The 24,228-nt window shown below is 40.1% G+C and overlaps 1 protein-coding gene across 4 annotated transcripts in view; it reads left to right on the forward strand.

Moving 5' to 3' along the window:
• zbbx (zinc finger, B-box domain containing) overlaps window positions 1-17,164 on the forward strand; it is a 48,243-nt gene extending 31,079 nt beyond the window's left edge. For 2 of the 4 annotated variants that reach the window (XM_026365506.1, XM_026365534.1), the window contains 6 exons: window positions 5,245-5,474; window positions 7,591-7,759; window positions 10,551-10,679; window positions 13,218-13,376; window positions 13,610-13,688; window positions 16,966-17,164. In XM_026365506.1, coding sequence (XP_026221291.1) covers window positions 5,245-5,474; window positions 7,591-7,759; window positions 10,551-10,679; window positions 13,218-13,376; window positions 13,610-13,688; window positions 16,966-17,044 — 845 coding nt within the window. In that variant the 3' untranslated portion in view covers window positions 17,045-17,164. The remainder of the gene's footprint in view (window positions 1-5,244; window positions 5,475-7,590; window positions 7,760-10,550; window positions 10,680-13,217; window positions 13,377-13,609; window positions 13,689-16,965) is intronic. The other 2 variants (XM_026365516.1, XM_026365524.1) reach the window with 2 other exon arrangements.
• The last annotated feature ends 7,064 nt before the right edge of the window (window positions 17,165-24,228 follow it).

Below are 24,228 nucleotides of genomic sequence, written 5' to 3' on the forward strand. Positions count from 1 at the left end.
GCATGCATGCACTGATGATTGTTAATTGATGACAAAGCACTACTTATCTTTGTGTGTAGTCTTTTTCCCCCACATGTTATGGCTCAATCATCACACTTAAACTTCACTGATGGTGGTGTGGTTGAGACTACAACTACAAATCTTGAAGGGTGTCTATCTTATTGGGGAAGTATCTACAATTCTGCATTATCTGTCATAAAATGTGATCTGATCTTCATGTAAGTCGAGAGTATTAACAAATATAATGTGCCTAAAATAATAACACAAAATAAAAATCTGATCATTCATGTCTTTATTGAGACAACCAATAAAACCTTGTAGTGCTAGTGGAAAAAGTATGTGAGCCCTTGGAATAATGACCTCAAAAAAGCTAATTGGAGTCAGGTGATAGCATAAATTAAGAAAATTATTTTGGAGGTGTGGACTACAGCTAATCAAACCTTTTAAGTTTGCTCCGCGCAAGAAGAAGATATTTATGAGCCATGCCTTGCCAAAAGACGCTTTAAGAGGATCTACGTTTAAGAATTGTTGATTTACATAAAGCTGGAAAGGGTTACAAAGCGATGTCAAAGGCTATAGAAATTTACCAGTCTACCGTTAGGGAAACAATCTCCAAATGGAGACACTTTGGGGCTGTGGCCACACTACCAAGAAGTGGAAGGAGAAACAACCCTGAGAGACAGTCAAAGATTTGAATCATCAGTGGAACTGGCTAACATCTGTGTTCATCATCATGAAACATCATCATAATCATAAAGTATGTTGGAGAAAACATGATTATTGGGCCTGCTATGCTGCACCAGGGCCTAACCAGCTTGCAGTGATTGGGGGAAAGTTGAATTCCCAAGTGTTTAAAAAGAGATAAGGATAATGTGAGAATGTCTGTTCATCTGCTGAAACTCTGAAGAAGTTCGGTGATGCAACAGGACTATCACCCAAATCACCAGAGCAAGTCAGCAACAGAATGGCTACACAAAAACACAACCCACCTTTTGGAGTATCAAAGCCCAGACCTCAACCCAATAGAGATGCTATGGTACGACTTTACCGATTCGATTACCTACCTATTTGGTACTCAAGGCACTTTCACGCTGCGGCTCATTCGCACACACTCACCAATGGCAGAGCTGCCATGACATGCAGCTGACCTGACTCACCCAGGGCAACTTGGGGTTCAGTATATTGCCCAAAGACACTTCGATATTAAACTTCGATAGGTAGACGACTGCTCTACCTCCTGAGCCACAGCCGCACCAGCTATATTAATTATTATTTATATTATTATATTAATAATTCCAAGGGTTCACATAGTTCTTCCACTAACACTATGAGGTTATTATTGTTATTCTCAATAAACTGTGCTCATTATGTTAATATTTTAGGCAAATTATAAATGTTAAAAATTTTGACTTAGATGAAGATTGTTTTGCACTTTATGGAAAATGAATGCAGAAAACTATGAAATAAACAGTTTATATGTGAATGCTACAGTTCTCATTTTGTCCTGCTTAAGATTCAGGTAAAGTTTATAAAGTTTTTCAGAAATAATTTGCCAATTTACACCGTATATAATAAACACCTCGAACTGTAAGATAGTTAGGCCACTTGAGGGAAATTTATGAAATGTGATATTGGTCTAAATATGGCATATACAGTGCCTATAAAAAGTATTCACCCCCTTGAATGTTTCATACTTTTATTGACATTAGAAATCAGTTATGTTCAATAAAAGTTGCCGACTTTGACAAAACAAATTCAGAAAAATTCCTAATTAATGTCAAAGTGAAAACAGGTTTCTACAAAGTAATGTCAGTTAAATAACAATATGTAAGGTAAAATCAGTGTTTGCATTAATATTCACCCCCTTTAAAAATGACTGACCTAATCTACCAGCGGTCCGGATATTTGATGCTATTAGTCCTACAATTAGTAAAAAAGGGGATCACCTGAGTGCAGTGAATGTGTATCACGTGATTACAGTGTAAAGACACTTGTATCTGGAAGGTCCAGTCACTGGTTAATCTGTATTCTTTGCAACTATCACACCATGAAGACAAAAGAACACTCCCAACAACTCAGAGAACAGGTCACTGAAAAGCATAAGCCAGGGGATGGATACAAAAAAAATCTCCAAGGCACTGAAAATCCCCCCAGAGTTCAGTGAAATCCATCATCAAGAAATGAAAGTAATATGGCACTTGTCTAAATCTACCTAGAACAGGCCATCCACACAGACTTGAGTGATCGTGCCAGGAGACTAGGAGACTAGTGAGAGAGGCCACTAACACATCGATGACTACTCTGAGGGAGTTACAAGCTTCAACAACTGAGATAGGAGAGACTGTACATACAACAACTGTTGCCCGGGTTCTTCACCAGTCAAAGTTTAACGGGAGAGTGGCAAGGAGAAAGCCACTGTTGAAGAAAATTCATGTTAAATCATGACTTGAGTTAGCCAATAAGTGTGTGAAAGACTCCATGGTCAGGTGGAAGAGGATTCTTTGGTCTGATGAGACCAAAATGGTGCTTTTTGGCCATTAGACAAGACGCTATGTTTAGCACACACCAAACACTGCACATCACCACAAACACACCATTCCCACTGTGAAACACAGTGGTGGCAGCATCATGCTGTTGGGATGCTTCTGCTGGCAGCCGGCCCTGGAAGGCTTGTTATAGTAGAGGGTAAGATGAATGCGGCAAAATATAGGACAATCCTGGAGGACAGTCTTATTCAGTCGGCAAGACAAGTAAGACTTGGGAGAAGATTTATTTTCCAGCAGGACAATGATTCGAAGAATACAGCGAAAGCTACACAGAAATGGTTTACTGACAACAAGGTGAATATTCTGGAGTGGCCGAGAAAAAGCCCTCAAAAGACCTCAATCCAATAGAGAAATTGTGGAGGGACTTGAAAAGGGCTGTTCACACGTGATCCATACGCAACCTGACAGAGCTTGAGCTGTTTTGGAAAGAAGAATGGCATAAAATTTCAGTTTCAAGATGTGCAAGCCTAATGGAGACCTATCCACACAGACTCCATGCTGTGATTGCAGCAAAAGGTGCATCTACTAAATACTGACCTCAAGAGGGTGAATATTAATGCAAACACTGATTTCATCTTGCATATATATTTTTTTAATTGACATTAGTCGCCATGATTGACCATGATTGATTTATAATGTCAATAAACAGATGAAACACCCAATCCTTTTATAGGCACTGTGCTCTGAGTATTGTCCTGGTATAATTTCACTTGCTAACAAATCGCAAAATAGACACAACTGTGAAAGGAGTTATTCTAAGCGCTCGTGAAATACAAGAACCCATTTTAAAACCTGTAATGATTAAAGGCAAACATAAGTATTACTTTTTTTATGTACAGTTTCCTTCCATCATATACTTTTATTTTCAGTTGCATCCAATACATTAATGTGATGCATTTTGCATTTCAAGACAGTATTAATTGGTGAGGTTTCCAGATACCAAATAATATCTTATTCATATGATTTACAAAAAAACATATTCATATTCAGGTTTTTGCAGTAAAGCAGTCCCTGGTAGTTTGTCATGCTACGTTTTACCCAAACACAATTCTCTATGGGCAGGCAGTTTATATGCATAAAATGCTTGTGCATCTAAGCAGTAATGGCTTCCCTTTATTCCACTGGGCTGTCAAAGCCAATTTAGATGCAGCCATAAAAAACTCTATTTATTTATTTTTTTATATCGATTAGGGTTTTAAGTAAAAACCTGACATAATGCAACAATGGACAGGAAGGCAATTAGTCTGTAAAGAATGGCCCTAAGTTCCCTTAGTATACAGCACACGCACATGCTTTCTTTGTGAGAATTAATTGACAAAATGTATTCCCTAGCCCCTAGCCTTAACCCTCACAACTAAATTCCTAAACCTAACCATTACCCAAACACTAATCTATTCCTAGCCCAGAGGGTTGGCAACCAATGGCTCCAGGAATTGCATAGAATTCCCGAGCCTTTATATAGTGGCCCCATGGCTTTCTAAAAAATATTAATATTAATATGAATAAAAATGTCTTTGACACTTTGTCAACTAAGAATGATGAACACAATAATGCTAGATAAGGTTGACAGCACTGCTCCATAACAGAGACTAGTACCTGTGCAGAGGGGAGGTTCGGAAATTATTTGCCATGTGGAAGATGGGAAAACCTTCCTGCAAAGGCCAGACCTGTCCAGTTTGGAAAATCCCAGCTGGCTGCAGAATTTACACTTCACTGTGGACCAAGAGTTAAACTGGGCTGGAGTGTACTGGAGCTTAGCTCCGCCTCCTGAAATCCACAGGGAAACCAAAAGTGCTGAGCTCTTTCTCCTTTAGCACCACAGCTCTGGCACTTTTGTGGAGCATTCCTACTAACAAAACAAACATAGCTCACTTTATTTGACTTTAGTAATATGCTGTAGGTGTCAAACTGTAGAAGAATCACTACATTTTGCTCGATGTTAAGAGAAAGGTTGTGCACAGAGCAGCAGTGTAGTATGTATAGTATAGTACTAAAGTATGTTACTATATTAGTGATGTTACTAGGGTACATTTGTACAAACGTGTGGTGTTTTTGTGTAAAGGGCTCAAAAGGGCTTTCTCTCTGGCCAATGATGATTAAAGGCTGGCGACCCCTGCCATAGCCCTAAAACCCCATCTTAATTCTCACATAGACCTAGGGGTGCAAGAAAGTGACTACCGACCATCCTGCCAAAATGGCCTAACTCCAATAAGCTGTCTTCATACAGAGTCTTACAGACTATATGAGGACAACCCTTGTCGTAATGCATTCCCTAGTCATAATTTTAATTTTAACCCTAAAACCAACTAACCCTCAAACAGCCCTTTGAAGTTGTGAGGACCAGCTGAAATGTTTTTTGTTGTGATGCTGTAATGATTATTCAAAATGATCTCTCCCAGCCTGTCCACTTCTCTACCTTTTTTTTCTCCACTTCCCACAGTTATTGTCTTGTCTGATTCTGAATGTCTGCTTTATTTTATGTGTATGTGGCAAGGTCAATGACACTTTCATCATCTTTTAGATTTTTCTTTGGGTCTTACACATGTGTTGCTTCAATGGTTTAAAGTTTAATAAGTCAAGGACAGTCAATGTGAGATATAGAATAGAAATATGTTTTTATTTCAAAATTACGGTTATGTTAAATAAAATCCTTGTACCTCATGAATTGTGAACATGAGTGTTTTTGTTTTTCATGAAGACAGTGGAGATGAAATATCCAGTGATAGTCTGGGTCTGGCACCACATGAGGGAGACTCTTCAGAAAAGCAAGCACAGATGCACAGACATACAACAAGAGGGAGATCCAGAGGAGAGGAGCAAGGGAATCCTGCCACATCTTATCTAGGAGATTCCTTTGTTCCTGCAGATACAGAACGAGAAGAAGTTTTGCTGACTGATGAGCCAGAACAGCTGTCAGAACCATCTATGGTAACATGTTTCCAATTTCTCTGTTGCCTTTTGTGGTTGTGAGGGGGAATGTTTGGCTAGAGAGCTGCAACATCCCTGATTTCTGGTGAGCACAAACCTCTCTCTAGTAAAGGAATAGTATGCATTCACAGGGCTTAACTGTAAGTAAGTTTGTTATTGCCGAATTGCTAACGTTATATTACATCATTATACCATCACTTTAGAATTGTATTAACCAGCTTTAGCCTACTGAATTTATATAATTTCCAAGATGTCTGTTAGAGTTGCTGAGATTCTAAAGTTTGACATAAAAATACCTAGGGTTCACAAAAGGAAACGTGCAGAGGTTTTAGAGAACAATATCATTACTTTGGACATAATCACTCCTTAAAATGAGAAAACCTAAGCTACATACAGTTAGTTTTTTAGTGTACCTGACCTAATCTATTAAATAATATTTGTATCACACTAATTACACATTATTCATCTATAGTACAGTGACACCTAAGGCTGTGGTGTTAAAGGTGCACACCATGGTGGGAAGAAAAGAGAATTGGAGTGGATTAAAAAGACACAGCTTGAACGGTCCCAAATGACCTATCAGCTATTTAATGGTATGAATCCTTTATGCTCTGACAGAAGAATGAAATAAGGGGTAGAGCTTTATTAAAAAGCTGGAGCAAAATGAGGTTCATGATTGTGAAAATGGTGGTTATCAGTGGCCCCTGGACTTGAATCAAACTGCTCCTATAATGATTAGATATTTTTTTCCAGCTTTCTTACTCTCTATAGTCCTGCTGTATTATCCTCTCTTGTCATCTATGTATTTCCTATGTGATCCATCTTTTTTTTCTATCCCCTTTCCCTCTTCTCTTCCTCCCTTTGTTTTACTCAGTAGTTAAGGCAGCTACTCGACTGACACATCTGTTTTTGTCATGATGACACATTAGTCTAAGACTGTTTTGGTCTCTTGACCATGTCATTACTCTTAAAAAAAATTGAAAACAACCAGACACAATCAAAGCAATCAAATGGTACAAAGAGTCTCAAAAAAAGAAGTAAAAATCTATGATAACTTTAGCCTTTAAAGTAATCATAATTAGGTCTCATATGAAACCTAATCCTAGATCAGCATTGATTTTGAGACATCAGTTAATATGGGTTATTGCAGCAAAGAAAAAGTTGGTCCTATGGCAGTGTGAGACTCAAGTAGGGCCTATGTTTAAGGGAATCAGGGACAGACAGGCAGGAGGAGCTGGAACCGTGACAATGTTAGCATCAGGAGTCTTTCTACTTGGTTGCAGTTCTCTCTGTATCTATAATCCACGTTTGCACCTTATTTCTTTGTTTAGCCAGCCTGAAAGAAAAAATGAAATCGACATGTAGTTGTTTTGATTTCAATATGACTAAGGTGAAAACAAATCAGCCTCAATGCATCAATAAAATAATGCAGCATTCATCTGTTAGTAAATTGTGAGTTGGTTGTTTAGCTTGCTAGGTAAGGTAAAGGTAACTGCTTTTAATGTAGCTATTTACAATAGTGTGCATGTAGAATGTGTATGTACTGTATATCTTGGACAATGACACATCATTTCACATAATGCCCTATAACCTACACCACTGCAGTTTTTTACAGTGTGTTATACTGTCTCATTCCTTGTTCAAAAGAGGATTATATCCATGTGGCTTCATTGCTGTTTTCTTTTGGCCCATCTGCACATCTGCAATGTTTTGCGATGCTATGGCCACCATGCTGGTGCACCGATGATCTCACTGTACCATTGCTTCACAGGATTATGAGGGAATATATTGAATCTCAGCTTGTTCTTTGAACAGATTTTGTTGGGATTGAAGTGAAACTCAAGCTGTGACATCAAAGTATTAATTTGCTATGATGTCCGTCTTTACTCTACCAACATGCCCATACATCCTATCTCCTTGTCATTGCTCTCCATAATCTGTTTCTTGTTTCCATTTCTCCTAACCTTCCTATCTCTGTTGTGTATCATCCCTTCATCTTGTCCTCATATAATGTGTGTTTCTGCCTCACTCTTTGCGCCACTTCTACCACTAACAGCCTTCTTCTTTCCATCCCTCCTTCTCCTGTGTAACTCCATCTGTTTCCATTTCCCCTTAGGTATTGCACAGCCAGCGTGCTGGGTCTGGATCAGAGCTGCTCTGTGATATGCATGAGTTTACGCCTCTGGGTTTGGATGTGAATTCTGGTCACTCTGACACACCAGAACACAGATACAGTGGCCCACTGCACACATGCCAAACTTCACTGCAGGACTCCAACCAAACAGGTAGGTTAAATAAAGGAAGTATTTTAATGTGTATGCGTGAAATTTATGCTCCTGTTTTATTGATTTTTTTTTTTTTTCTGACTCGTGTTTCCTATAAACTACATCAGAAAGTACCGTTGCTGTTTTTGTGCTTCAAGAGATTAGATTGTGAAGATTACCCCTGTGTCCAACTTTTGCCTGGAGATTCTTTCCAATTTGCAAGCCTTATTCATATCACAAAGGCCTCATAATAGGATTTAGAACAAATATGTAAAAACGTAGAGCTTACAAGAGAGATGAAAATGAGTTTCAAACCCAGAGGAGTGCTGGCTGCGTGGTGGAAAACGAGAGATGGGGGACAACACCAATAATTTACTACTGGTGGGTCCAAGGGGAGCTTTCCTGAGATGCGTTTTTATTGTGTTCAATGTGCGTACGTCTTTGCCTGCTTATAAGCCTGCACACTTCTTTTTACCTATATTTAGTTCCTCCATTTTCTTAAAATGTAAGTGAACATAGACACACAGCCGTCCCCTGTGAATGTCAATATTTCATCACAAAGGCACAATCACAGACAGAACAGCCTTTTCTTCTTGTTTCTTGCCCAACTGAAATGTGTACTGTAGATAATAATGCCTTTGTCCTTCACATGGGACACAAAGTTTACTTTGAAGTTACCTTTGAGAAGAATGTTATTGCAAGGTCATATTTCTTTTACAACACATTTGAAAACATTCCTGTTCAGAAAATTTTTAAAAATGTTGTTTGCAATGTACAATGCAACTTGGGTGGTGTTTTCTTGTTAGTTTTTTTACTTTTTATATATATTAATATCATTACTTCTTATTGCCTGTTTCATGTGAGAATATAGATTTACTTTTATGGTTTGGGATTTTTTTTTTACTTTATTTTCATTGCTAAATGTCACCTTAAGCCATACCAAACAAATACTGCTATAACTAGATGGTTTTAAAAGCTTCTCACACTAACTGTCTCTTGTCGACCAAGCTGTAGTAATTCAGAAATATGTCTCCAACGTAAAGTATAAGATACATTTCCTGTTTGTGAGGACATTTTGTCTCACACTAATGACTTGTAAGCTGCTAATGTCTGTGAGATGCTCAGACTGTCTAACAAGGCTTGTGGAAGTCTAGCCTGCACCTCTAAATTGCATCAGAGTTAAACTAATAATATTTGGATCAAATCAGATGCTGTAATTTATCCAGCCACATGGTGCTCATTACGTCTTGTACTCTTGTCCAGGGCTGTCGAATTACATGCATTTCAAACAGTGCAGCAATTCATACTTTGTGTTCTTAAAGTAAACTGCCTCCATCCAAAATAATTCTACAAACCTTCTCTTATATCAAGTCTTAAAACTTTGCCTTTTCACCATTTCATTGTTAATCCTGCATTAAATGAATGAGGTTGACAGTGAGAGACTCTCACAAGGACACCACCTCCCTCCTCGCACCACGCAGCCAGCCGCTCATCAAACCCTGTGCTGTCTCTACCACCATCGTTAAAGCTCCAAAGTTAATGAGAGAGAAAGGTTAGAGCGAAGGAATATCACCTTGACAACACTCCACACTCATTTATGTCCCTCTATCCCTCCATCTGTCTCCTGTTTTTTCTTTTTTTTCAAGGCAGGGCTGAGATCCAACAAGTTTATATGTTTCCTGCTCTACCTTTCCACCTCTCTCTCCTCTTTGCTCTTACTCCCTCTCATCCGGTCAGTCAGAAAATGAGGTTGTGCATGTGCAGCTTCCAGTGATAGCAAGAAGGACAGAGAGAGAAAGAGACAAGAGTGATCACAGGGCAACATCGACAAAGATAGAAAGCGAAACAGACAAAGGATACAGGCAGCTGTATATGTAATAGTAGTGAGATGTGCTTAAAAGCAGACAAGTAGCTGAAGAATCGTGATGAATAGACAGCCACTGTGTAAGATATAAAGTAAGATAAAGCCTCACAGAATTCCAGTGGTATCTTTGTATGTATTTTACATAGTTTTTGTTTTCCCATCCATTTTATGTTTTAAGAAGCTGGCAGGCTGATTCCCTTCTTTTCTCCCTTCTTATGTTTGTAGTTGATTTAGTAACTAACATCAAGCCAATAGTATTAATTGACTGGCTAACCACTGAAAAGAAAAGGAGAAAACAGCAGTGATTGCAATGCAGCTGTTAGTACTGACTAAACATTATTGGTTTGGTACCGATGAAAGACAAAAAAAGACAAATGGATTATTGAATCAGATATCATTTACAAAATTCAGTTAAAATCATTGATGTGTTTATTCGCACTGATGGTTTCTATTCTCAATGCTCTTATACAAAAGTGCTGAGAAATTCCTGACTTTTGTCACAGCAAGTGTGCACCACCTAATTGTACTTTTTAATTGATTAACAACTATGACAATTATATTCTGCAGTACACAAATTGGTTTTATATTCTGTGTAACATTGCTGTCAGAGTCAGTCAAAGTGTACAAATTGCACACTGTCGGAGTTGGATAGCAAAGCAAATGCATTGCTATTTTCATTTGCCAGCTATACATCCAGCTGATAGCAGCATGGCATTGCATGATCTGTATCTTTGGATTCATTTATTGTGTATCCAGATATATCATATATTTTTATGGCATGTAGAGGGCTATGAATGTGAAAGTGGTAAGAGAGTGATTGGGTGGTTTTAAAACGGGTCCAGCATTGGGATTTGAATAAGACTACAAATGTTGACATATCGCTTGTCTTTGTGAGCTCAGATTTGGTGGCCCCCCTGCTCTTAGTGTACTTATTTCTTACTCTTTTAGGATCAGAGGATCATGGGCCAGGTAGCAGTACCAACAGGGAGGAAAACCTGATTTTTAACATAACAAAGGACAGCCACACTGCATCCACTGGAGGAGGAGAAAAAGTAGCAAATGAATTATCTGGTAAATGTATGTTTGCACGTTCTTCTTAACTTATTTAAAATCATGCACACAGAGCTCCACATCATATACAATAAATACATCTCATTCCTGCATATAGTCACACTATCTTGGCACTAAGTTTCAGGTGTCTTAAAGAGATTATACTGTGTAACTACCAAACACACATCACATACACACATACTATGCACATGCGCGAATGGGAGTTAGTCCAGGAATGTGTCCTCTCAACACGTTCAGATCCCAGAAATTCTACAGTAATCTGTTTATGTTGATACACACGCGCACACACACACACACACACACACACACAGAGACACCTGAGAGACAAGGCTATAATCTGTTCAGTGTTCAGTGATATACTTAATACCCTTACTGCTAATTAATTCACAGGATTCCCTTCCTCTTTAACTCATCCCTCATTCTGCTGTGTTTTCAAACAACTGTGTTTAAATACGACCCTTTTCATTCCTTCACTCTTCCTCTTTTTTCTACTCTTTGAATCTGTTTAGCCCTGCTGTTTTATTTCTAGTTTTCTTCATCTGCCAAAAAAAAGAAACATTCCTCTCCTTTCTCTGCTCATTTATAGTTTCACCTCCAAAGTACTTCCTGGCTGAAAAAAGAGTCGTCACAAGCTCTAATATTTCTTGGACCAACTTCAGCTTTGATTACATCATGCATTCGCTGCAGCATCATTTCATGAAGCTTATACAATGTCACCACATTTATTTCAGTCTAGAGCTGCATTAAATTCTCACCAAGATCTTACCTTGATTTTGATGAGGGAATTGAACTGCTTCTCCGGCACATCCAAAAGATGAAATCCTCAATAGGGTTAATGTCTGGATTCTGTGGTGGCCAATCCATGTGTAAAAATGTTTCATGTTGCTTGAACCACACTTCCACAAGTTGAGCCAAATGAATCATGGCATTGTTATCTTTGAATATGCCCAAGCCATCAGGGGAGAAAAAATCCATTGATGAAAAAATAGGTCATTCAGTCCATTCAGGTAATCAGCTGATCTCATTGTGTTGCCAGCTGAAGCATATTAATCACTGTATTACCCTGAATTATTCAGTAGGAGGCTCTTACCTATTTTCTTAGTGAAATCTTGACTCTTTTTGGCCATGCAGTGTAGTATCATGCATTCAAGCCACAATTTTACTCACGTGATTTAAGGTACAGTTAAGTTTCTTTACACTTAGCTTTGAATACCGTGTAAGAGAAACAACTCTTTAACCTTTTTCAGGATATTTAATTATAGCATCAAACAATACTGTTTTCAGTATTTTTATATCCACCAGGGAACCCTATCGCAGACATTCAAGTTGTGCCTCATTGTGCTGTCTTGTTAGTGTACTGCTCCAGTGTGCTGTGTGACAGAACACTGATGAAGGCTTCTTGCCAAAACATCTGTGCTTTGGTTCCCTTGTGCCATTAATGAATGCCTTGAAATGGCATTGTGATCTTGAGCATATTTGTGATCTTGAGCATATTTGTGAGTGGGGAACTCCATTTCAAGTTGACAGCACTTTTTTGTTAAATTTAATTCAGCTGTGAAGCTCCACGTGTTTGTGTGAATATATATATAATATTGTACGGGGTGCAGAGTGCATTTAACAGGAGAAAATTTGAAGTTTTACCTTCTGAGGAAACTTTTGAAGGAGACATTTTGGAGAGATCAGATTTTCATTTTGCTCTCATTTTACATGTAGTATAGTTTAAATATGGCACAGAAATTTATCAGTAAAGGAATCTAGATATATGTTGCATCTGCTTTGAAATTGAAGTAAATTGAGTGCACATGTGTTTGCAGCACTCTGCATGCATCATTCCTCCCATGCTGTTTAGTTTGACAGTACAGGTGGCTGTGGTGCACTGAGTGAGAAAGGAGGGAGGGAGAAAAGAAGAGGTAAGAAGACAATAAAAGATTGGCAGAATGAAAGACTTAACACTGGAACTGAAACCAGTTAGACAGCACACAGCATGAGGAATCGGTGTGCCACACACCCATAACATACCTACACCATCATAGTTTCTCAATGGGGGCCTCAATGTCATTTACAGTGAGCAGGTGGGGATGGATGTTCAATCTGATTCAATTTGATGTGGCTCGCAGTGGAGAGGGATAAGACACCACTCGTTCTGCTGACTCTTGTGATATTTTGTTTGTCTCTCGTCCTCTGCTCTATGAATCCCAAGATGTATAACCCCTCGGCTTCTTTCTCTTTACCTCCCCTTTTAACTCTCTTGTTGTCCTCTACATCTCCCCTCGTCTAATTTTTGCATTCCAGTTTTTGTAGGTGTTTATATATTGTAAACATTCCTGTATGTCTTCATATTTACTGATGCATTCATCCACCTATCAATCGGTGCTTCCATCCCTTTACACACTTTATTTTAATTTAGGGACAAACTGGTCTAGAATGTCCACATCAACTTTGTCTCACCCTCCAAACACTACCTCATGTTCCTCTGTCTTGTTCCCCATTTCTCATTCTCTCTGTCCTCCTTTGTCTGCCTGTCTAATCCCACTTTGGGATCAGGGATGGTTCCAGCATTTCGTCCGTTGTCTCGAGCGACCCAAGAGATCATGGAGATCTGTAATGTGGATCAGATGGGCTGTGAGGACCCAGACTTGGACACTGACACTACTGCACACACACTCCACAGTCTGGAGCAGGAACTTAGGCTCTTGGCAAAGGGTACAGACGTGTCAATAAGTCATACATGCAAATGAACTAATATAGCATTGCCACCTATGATCAACACATTCAATACCTGCAATGCATTTGATTTTGAGAGACCAAAGAAAGGTTTACTGATGTTGAATACATTAATGTTTGATTTGATTTTGGCTCTGCAAAGCTATGATGATGTTGATTGCTTCAAAAGTACCATAAGTAATAACCTCCCTTAATCTTAATGTCTGTTGCAGAAACAGGTTCACAAGCTTCAGCATTTGGTATCGGAAACAGTGGGATTCAGAATCAGTGTGAGAATCAGCATTTTACTCGGTGGGTATTATGCACACAGACACTAAATACACTCCCTCATAATAAGTTTGGGTTCCTAAAGCACACAATGTACATAAACTCAGAAGTAAACTCCATATGTTATTGTTGGAAATGGTATTATATATCAAAACCTGCCTATTTAGGACACTTGCATGTAATATAGAAATTAAAGGTTCCAACTGCCACTTATTCACTGGTTACATTTCCCCTCCAATTTGATATCCTGAAAGGCAAATGTTCCCTTTCCTCTGTGATTTTGAGTGTAGCCTTGTGACCTATTGTTTTCATACCCTTGTCTGTGCCTTTTTACCATGATCAGCATGTAATCCATTGCTTTCTCGCCCCCTACACTTCCCAACACTCCTCCGCCATTCCAGTGGTCACGATGGGGGGTAATCCTTATTTCTTTGTATTCCGTCAATCCTTCTCTCTGTCGGATATGTGGAGTGTGTAATGGATCGTTAGCCAGCAGAACGACTTTAGCTTTGACAGCATGTTGGGTGTCAGGCCTTAATGTGCTGCTTAATGTGTGTGTGTGTGTGTGTGTGTGTGACACAGAGAGAGAGAGAGATTGTGTGCCAGTATATTTTTTTATATAACAGAAACCCAGTGTGTGGGTGTGTGTCTCTATGTGTTGTTGATGTTTTGTTTGTGTGTGTGTGTGTGTGTGTGTGTGTGTGTGTGTGTGTGTTTGTGTGTGTGGGTGTGTGTGTGTGTGTGTGTGTGTGTGTCAAACTGGTGTGCAGGCATAATCTGCGCTAGAGGCCTTGTGCTGAGCAGAGCACTGTGAATATCACATTGAGACGTGTAATAACCGGATTAACACATACTACACAGAGGGCTCCCAAAACAGCTCCTTACATGCTTCAAACAAACACATACACATATACATACAGATGCATCAGGACCAGGTTGGCATAGGTGTACAGGTATCATGTTTTCTTTTGAGCTCCACCTATACGATTCACCTAGGATACTTCATTGTTATCCTCATCTCAGCCACCAGATTCTCACAGGGGCACGGTTAGTATATCACAGTATACCTGTTCTAGTTCTTCTTGCTGGGTTTTATGTTGACATGTAGCTGCAGTTGCATCACAGAGTAGTATGATATTCAAGTTTAGTCTGTAAAGTGGTCTCTTCTGACCATCATCATACACAATGAATATCTATAATCATATAATTCATCCCTGTGTAGAACCAACACTAATTGATAAAGTATACATTTACACTGCTCAAAAAAATAAAGGGAACACATTATCATTCCAATGTAAGTCCAAGTCCTTTACACTTCTGGGATATCAACTTGTGAATCAATTTCACCTGCAATCGGACCATACAACAGGTGGAAATTAGAGGAAATTAGCAAGACAGCCACTTTAAAGGAATGGTTCTGCGGGTGGTGGCCACAGACCATTTCCCTGTCCTCATCCTTTCTGGCAGATTTTTGGTCACTTTGGCACTTTGCCAAAGCGCATCCAGGATGGCACATCAATGCACACTGTGTCAAGAAGATTTGCTGTGTCTCCCAGCACAGTGTCAAGATGTGGAGGAGATACCAGAAGACGGGCCTGTACACCAGAAGATGTGGAGTGGGCCGTAGGAAGACAACAACCCAGTAGCAGAACTGCAATCTGCTTCTTTGTGCAAGGAGAAACTTGGAGGAACACTGCCGGAGTCCCACAAAATGACCTCCAGCAGTCCACTAATGTGCATGTTTCTGCTCAAACTGTCAGAAACAGACTCAATGAGAGTGGTACAAGGGCCCGATGTCTCACCTGTGCTCACAGCCCAACACCATGCAGGACAATTGGCATTTGCCAGAGAACGCCAGGATTGGCAGATTTGCCACTGGTGCCCTGTGCTCTTCACAGATGAGAGCATCTTCACACTGAGCACATGTGACAAATGTGAGAGACAGGAGACGCCGTGGAGAACGTTCTGCTGCCTGCAACATGCTCCAGCATGACTGGTCTGGTAGTGGGTAAGTCATGGTTTGGAGGGTCATTTCCTTGGAGGGCCTCACAGACCTCCATGTGCTAGTCATGGGTACCCTGACTGCCATTAGGGAACTGGGATGAGATCCTCAGACCCATTGTAAGACCATATGCTGGTACAGTGGGCTCTGGGTTCCTTCTGAGCATGACAATGCTAGGTCTCAAATGGCTGGAGTGTGTCAGCAGTTCCAGCATGATGAAGGCATTGATGCTATGGCCTGCCCATGCTCCAGAACTGAATCTAATAAAGCACCTCTGGGACATCATGTCTCGTTCCATCCACCAATGCCACGTTGCACCACAGACTGTCCAGGAGTTGACTGATGCCCTGACCCAGCTCTGGGAGGAGATCCCTCAGACGAACATCCGTCATGTCATCAGGAGCATGCCCAGACGTTGAAGAGAGTGCATACAGGCACGTAGAGGCCACACATACTACTGAGTCTTATTTTGAATTTTCTCGAGGAATTTCCACAGAAGTTGGATCAGCCTGTGATCTGATTTTTCCACTTTTATTTTGAGTGTGATTCTGAATCCAGACCTACATGGGATAATGATTTTGATTTCCTTTGAATATTCTTATGTTGTCACACATTCTACTATGTAATGAATAAAGATTTTAAACTGGAAGATTTCATTCATGTGTTGTGTAATTGTTCCTTTTATTTTTTTTAAGCAGTGTATTTATGTGAATATAAGGTCGTGTACAGTGCCCTACGGAAGTATTGTAATAGCAAGGTTTATATGCAGAATTCAACTGTTTTGACTCTCATCTTGTAAAGTCTAAATGTCCCTACGCCCAAAAAAAGAAAAGCACTACGGACTTTTTAAGCACAAATTCCCAAGTTGCCAAGTTAATTTAGCCTTGTCATGGTCAAATGCAATCTGTTCATCTCCTAATTATCTAATTTAGTGAATAAGCCTCATTGGTGCAGTTAATTGCACCCTCTTTTATGACAGTGTTTTTAAAACTGTCACAGCTTCTTACAGTATTTACTACTGTATTTCTATGTTCATTTTCCTGTTCCTGTTTAGAAGCAGTGAAGTTTCATGCAAGGGGCCTTGAAAACTGGATTCAGATTTCATAAAATGTTATAAAACCCTAACTCGGGATGACTAATGCACGTGGCTCAGACACTGCAAATTGAGATGATTTGTCTGATACTTGTCACAAATGTTTCTGTAGTCAGTATTTGATGTCTGTATGAAGTCTTAGTATGTAGGATGACTTCTATGCATGTATGATGTTCTTCATTTTATTGGTGGGTTTGATTTTGCAGGAGCAGAGTCAGCGAGAAACAGAAGGAAGATGAGGAGGCTGCACAGAGAGACCTGCAGAGTGTCCTCTTACTCTCCTGAGGCAGTGCATACAGACACACACACACACACGTCCACTGTATTACAGTGTATTAAATAAGACAAAAGCAGAAGACATGCTCACAAAGTGGTATGTTTATAAAAAGCTCAAGTGAACAAAAACACAATTAATGTAATTTAAATCACATTAAATCTTCAGGAACTCTTGCTGTTCAAATAGATGAAAATATAAATGCTTACAAAAACAAAATTAATAAATGCTGTAATAACTGATGTGCAGTAATGATGAGGTATGTTTAGTCTTTTTTTGTGTGTCTCCTTGTTTTCTATGCGCTGTATTTATATTAGTCTTAAACGTATGTGAAAAGCACCTGCGTGATACATGCTTGTAGATAGATTAGCCGAAGGTACAAAACAAACCATGAGACAGCAACAGATGAGGACAGCTGGGAAGGTGATGGGAAGACAAATGGTGACTTTGGTTTAATTCCCAGCAAGAGATTGCTTGGATCCCTTTGAGTGTGTGTTTGTCAGTGCGTGTATTTGTGCGTGTTCTGTCTGAGACACACATTAAGGGACAGACATTGAGGGACATTTGGCTCCGGTGCCAGTTTTACCTACAGGGGTTACAGGGGAGAACATTTTTCTTTGTTGTCATCAGCTTGTTTCTTAATAAGGTTACAGTGGCACTGGATCAGGTCAGGTTGTGTAAACCCACACACACATACACACACACACTCAAACACACTGACTCGGTTCCAGCAGGTGATAAATTATGTTTGTAGGGAGAAAATAAGGAACTGTGCCAATGGCTGCTGCTGCCATCTTTCTGTATGGGTGTGCAGGAGTGGGAGAAGATAAACACCAGGCACTGGAACTGGTTTGTAGTCTCTGTAGTGAATGTGTTCATGTACTGTTGGTGCGTAAGAGTGTGCATCTTTTTTCAGTTTGTTGTTTATTTGTTTTTTCTCCATTCTGTTGTTTTGCATCTCTCCCCACTGTCAGTTCTAATCTATTACAGCTGCCGCTAATCCCAAAGGTCACAACTCACCATTGGCTACTTTATCTCCAGCTGATGTGTATGTGAAACTCAAGTCAAACAGGTAAACACAGGACTTTGTGGCTGAATTTAAGATTAAGGTTCATTTGTGCACCATATGTCATTATGTGTGTATGTGAGTATTTGTGCATGTGGTCTTTCACTTCAGTCACTCTGGAGGGATATAAGGGTATTTTATGTGTCCCAGCGTTAATCGCTGGGAGCGGACAGCAAAAGCCCCGTAATCCAACAGTAATCACCAGACAGCTGATTGATAGCGCAGGGACTGAGAGGGGTAGATGGAGACCAAGAGACAGACAAGGAGAAAGAGGTGAAAAGGTAGATCTTTGTTATTGTGTCCTTCACTGAGTTTATCGCTTACCATTTAGGAGAGGAAAATAACTGGTACATAAATCTGATGGATATCAAACTGCAAGGCTGGGTTTAAACAACTCTGAGATCTGTGCACTCTCTGACTTTCTTATTCTCTCTTGAACTGTCTCACACACACACACACACACACGCATGCAAACATGGAAAGAGTGAAACTGACCTTTGTTAGATTAGGAGTTGTCTGAGATGTTGTTGTTGCTGTCAGAAAGACAGTGAAAGTGGAGGAGTTGACATTTAACTCCACTATATTAACTGACCCTTCTCTGGAACTGGAGTACATACGGGATCCATCCATCCATCTATCTTCTTCTGCTTATCCGGGGCCGGGTCACGGGGGCAGCAGCCTAAGCAAAGATGCACAGACTTCCCTCTCCCTGGACTCCTCCTCCAGTCCCAAGGTGTTCCCAAGCCCGCTGAGAGACGTAGTCCCTCCAACGTGTCCTGGGTCTTCCCTGGGACCTCCCAATGTCTGGAAAACCTCCCCTGTCAGATGACCAAGCCTGCTTAACTGGCTCCTCTCAATGTGGATGTATGTTCATACGGGATGTGTTGCAAAAAAGCAGATGAAAAAAAAATGCTGCATTATGAAATTAGCTAGTCATAGTGAATTTAGTGAACTTACATTGTAAAGTGAATTTTAAAATCTTGCTCTGCTTTTATTTTTACACACATTCCATTGGTGCATTGGTGCCAGATCTAACAGTGCAGACATCTTTAACATGTAATGTATGTTGGTTTACTTGGTATTTGGTATTTCTCTAAATACAAGTTACATGATGGAAATGTTTTTGTTCTCCTTCTGGCTGCATGTCCACCTGGTTCCTGGTGAAAACTCATTTAATTTTCCTCACCCAGCATGCCCTGAAAGAACTGCTTTGTTCACAGCACCTCACAAGTTACCTACAGGGAGCCACAAGGGACAGCAGCTGCATCCATGTGTGAAAGTTTCCACAAATAAAATGTGAAATGGATAAAATAGAAGTGAAGTGACTTCTTAATTCCTTAGCTTTTTCTATGAGCTCTCAAGGGATATTATTATTAATATTTCCTGCACAAACGTGTAATTGTCTGATATATAAATGGTGTTGCCAAATACCTTCTGGAGGAATCGTACTTGTCTGGCTTATGCTCACTGACTTCTTTTATAGAAAGTGTGAATTTCACAAAGATCACAGGCATGAAAGCCACCAGACCTTGATTGGTTGCACCCTGGTTGTTCGTGGTTTATTGGTAAAAGATTGTGCTGTTGGTTGAATATTAAATAATAGAAATATTGATATTAAAAATGGCAGTCTGAGCTGTCAAATAACCAAAACATACATGGATGGTAGTTGGATGGATACCTTGACATTGTGCTGTAGGATTTGTTTAGTGGTTTCTCTTCGTCTTCTTTAAATAACTTTATTGTCAGCCCATTGTTGGAAACAACTGTAAAGTTTGTGGCGCTGAAAGTTTATCTCTCTCTCTCTCTCCCTGCATATACAAATACTGTATATACAACACAGCAGGACTAAAGCAAACACCACTACTGTGTCCATCACTGTGAAAATATGAATTGCTGGCTTCCTTCAATCTATGGTTGTCAGGTTAGAGGCATATTTGCAGTGGATGTGCCATCTAATAATGTCCCATGTTGTCTGTTGAAGCCTTTCTGCTTCATTACAGGAGACGGAGAATATGTGTTGTGAAATATAAAGAACCCTGGTAGCTACTTTGTGCAGTCAGCCGGATGTGTCTGCTCTATTATTCCCAGTCTCTGGGAATGGTGGTGCAGTGTAACATAGATGTAGGATGACTGTGTTCATAAATAATAAAAGATAACAATGGGAAGCCTTATTTGTGCTCATATGAGCAGCACATGTCTAGAAGATACTCTACGTAATAACAGTCTGTACTGTTCATTGAATCAGAGCTCAAAGGATCCCATATTTCTCTTACTTTAATGGAGACAAATCCTTGTATTGTGTAGGGTTAGTGCCGTGTTAGTATGACTCCTTCTCCTCATCTCTGTGGCGTACTCATAGATTGTAGCCAACCCAACTTTAACTTGGTCTAGTATTACTTTGAGGGTTATAGCCTCGTTTGTACTCGAATGGTCCTCTACAATAAACATGGAAATACAGCTTGTCCTGTGCTGAAGGTTCAAGCGGAGAAAGTTATATTAGAGGAGAGGAACTAAGGAGGTGAAGTGAGAAAACATAGAGAATTAAGAGGTGAAGAAAAGAAAAGGTGAAAGCAGTGGTGCGGCAACAGGAGAACACTAGTTTGAAAAAGAAATGTACAGTAGTTTTACCTTCCCCCCATTTACAGCTCTACATTCTCACTCCCTGACCTCCTCCTCGTCTTCTTATACTCCATCACTCCTTTACCTATTTCTTCATCACTCCACCTGTGTTCTGCTTCACTCCCATCACCACTGTCCCTTCCTAATCCCATCTCTCCTTACCCTCTGTCATTCCTCCTTTCCTTGTGTCTTCCTTCATAGTTGCCCCTCTCCATTTCTTTGTCCTTTAATCCTTCTGTTTGTCCCGTATTCTCGCTGTTTGGCGGCAGGTCCCAGTGCCCTGACTGAGCCACCGGGAACCCACTGACAAATCGGTACATCATTGTAATTGATTCTGTCGGGACTCAAAGTGTTTAATGAGAGTCACGCTCCTCCTCCTTCTTCTTGCATGTGGGCCTCGGTGCAGTCCAGTTTAATGGTTAATGGAGCGGAGGCATCCATGTGCACTGAAGTGCCACACGTGGTTTTGAGGCAAGGGGTTGGGAGGAAGGGTCTAAAGTTCGGGGTATTGAGGGTTAATCAGAGCTAATGAAGACAGGTAAAGGCCAAGTGTAAAATGTCTGGACTTGGGAGAAAGAAAGGTGAAATCAAAGTGTGTGTGTGTGTGTGTGTGTGTGTGTGTGTGTGTGTGTGTGCATAGATGCGCACTCAAAATGTGCTTTTAGTTGCTCGCAGCTTTTCTTTGACAGCACGATTCTGGTAACCTGTTGGTTGCAGTTTGATCAATTACAGTCTGTTCTGTCTTTGACCCACTCCTGCAGCGGATAACCAGAGGCGCACACTCGCACACAGATGGCAGGAATAACATTAAGCAAGAGTGAACCAGCGGGGCCATGGCAGAAGAAAAAGGACGCATTGAAGAAAGACAGCGGCAGATTTTTTTCTTTAAAAAGGAGGAATATGAAGGAAAATTAGAAAAAAATCAAATAAAAGCACAGGCCGTCAGAGAGAACCTTTTGTTTCCAGATGAAAAAAGTGCAAAAGGCCAGAGAACGGTGATTTTTTTTTATTTGTATTTTTTGCATGTGTGTACACAGTAGGGATGGGGGATCTTATGGACAGTGAGTCATTAATATCAGCAGCCTGTAAGACACTAATGAATAACACGGGAATAGTATATCAGCTCATCATTTGCTACGCTCCTCTCCCCTTCGGTCTTCACACTCTGCTCTCTCTCTCTGCACTTCGTTTCTTCCGGCTTTAATGAGAAACACCTGTTAGAGCTCCTCGTTAGGCATCCCTTGTTCAGGCCCCATTAGACTTCTAGTCCCTCTCCTCTGTGTGTGTGTGTGTGTGTGTGTGTGTGTGTGTGTGTGTGTGTCTTCTACCTTTGGTTCAGTTACCAAAAAGAAGAAAGACAGAAAAAAAAGAAAACACTGCTTTTGAGAGAGCATTTTTCTAAGGTGAGCTTTCCGTTTGTCAGATTGTTACGGTTGAAAATTAACAGAATGGCACAAAAACACATGTTGAAGTGCTGACGACGTTCTGGTCTCTGTAGACAGCCGTGTTGTATCAACGGCTGAGGATCTTCACTCTGATTATTGACACCGTGTCCTCTAAAGTCCAGATGAGAGAAATTTCTACTTTTACTGTGATCTGTGATAGTTTTGTGTGTTAATTTTCTGACATAATCCATAATATCGTAGACCCAAACTATGACTATGATCCTACCTTTTATTCTGAAATAGATATGAGATAGTATTTCCAGTTTGTCTGGCACATGTTTTAAGCAGTTTGAAATGTAGCCAGAGCCTTGTTCCTCTTTAAAGATGAAGTGGCTGCTGAATTTCACTTTCTTCACCAACAACAACAAGAAAACTCAGCCTCGTTGTGCTTTCGTTGGGTATACACTGTACAATCCTAAAAGACTAAATATGTGGCAAGACGGAGCATAATTGGAAAGTTGGTCATTACATCACTAATCGTACTGGGAGGCTGATGGAGCATTAACTTGGTGCACGGCCTAATGATGTGAGAAGACAGTTAACGTCTACTGAAACAGGAGCAATGAAACTCCTCGTAACTCCAGAATGGTTGTATTCACGTTCATTCACACGGTGTCCTATTAGCCGGCTGTTGCTGACATTAGTCCGTTTTTAGTGCTGCGTGTCACAGAGCCTAACAGGTGATGGTCAGCCGACACCTTCAGTATGTTCGATGTCTGCCTCTTAAACATAAAGCTGTGCACTGGTAAATATGTTTTAGTATTTCGGCATAAAAAAAAAAAACTTTAAACGTAAAAAAGAAAAGAATGAGTCACCTTGAACTTTGATGATGGATGATTTGCAAGCCGCACATGGTCACTAGCTGGTGGTAATTATTAAAGGTATATGTACAGTATGTATGAATAATTGATTACTTTTTTGGAGTAATATGCTTAAAACTGTGTCTGTGCGTGAAAGTGTAATTCATTATCAGCGTGTGAGACACAGCTATGTGTGTGTGTGAAAGTGATATACTGAGTATAATGTTCCCTTTTCACAGATAGGGATCCTGCTCCTAAGCCAACGGGGTTCATTAACTTCCTCATGATAATGATGATGAATGTTGGCCTACTGTATATAACACATGAGCAAATGTAGCACCATAATACTCAACTGCATAGTCTTTTTTCATGTTTTCCATTAAGGCTTGCCTTTATTTCTACATTTTTCTTAGCCCCTATTCACCCTCTCCCCTCTCCTCTCCCAATCTGTCTCTCGTACCTCGTACTTCTTGTATCATTGCACCGTGCGGGTTTGCTCACATTGCCTTTTTTCTATATGTGACTCTTTGTTTGTGTCTCTGTCCTCACTCAGACGCACCTTGCCTGCCTCCTAAATACAGTATACAGTCTGTACAAGACTGACAATGAGATGATTAATTGCTTATTTGTTTGTCTGTGGTACTGTACCAATTGTGCACATCCTAATTAAAGATATTTTTGCTGATTTGGCAGGGCCCCCGTCCATGTAGTGCTGTTTATACAGCAGATTCCTACAATACTGGTGTTGCTGAGGGCTGTTAAGCCGATGCTCTGCAGTGGTTTGATGAATGTCTCTAAACTTACTTTGTGATGGGGATGGAGTGATTATTGTTGTGAAGTGAAGACATGCCCAGAATCTTACTGGAGCTCCCTGGTGTTGTGTGTTTGTGTGTGTTAATGCGTGCATGCAGGTATGTGTGCGCATGTGTCTTTACAACTTTAGGTTTATGTTAAGGTAAGGTTTGGGCTAGGGGATGCAATTACTCAGTGTCCTCATAACTTGTCTTATTGTAGTACGTGTATGTGTGTGTGTAAAAAATGTAAGCGTTAGCTATAGTTCACTTTTCTTTTTTTGTATGAGTTGTTGTTCTAATTATCTTTCCCAGAAATGCTTGTTTTTTATTAATTCAGTACAGTAGTTAGATAAATAGTGACTTTCTTCTTCTACTTAACTTGCATTTTTAGGAAATTTTAGGAAAGTCAACAATTGTAAAGACAGTTGACCACTGTATCAAACACCCCAACAGAACTCCTAATGAAGAGAC

This window comes from Anabas testudineus, chromosome 13, assembly GCF_900324465.2.
Source record: "Anabas testudineus chromosome 13, fAnaTes1.2, whole genome shotgun sequence".
NCBI lineage: Eukaryota > Metazoa > Chordata > Actinopteri > Anabantiformes > Anabantidae > Anabas > Anabas testudineus.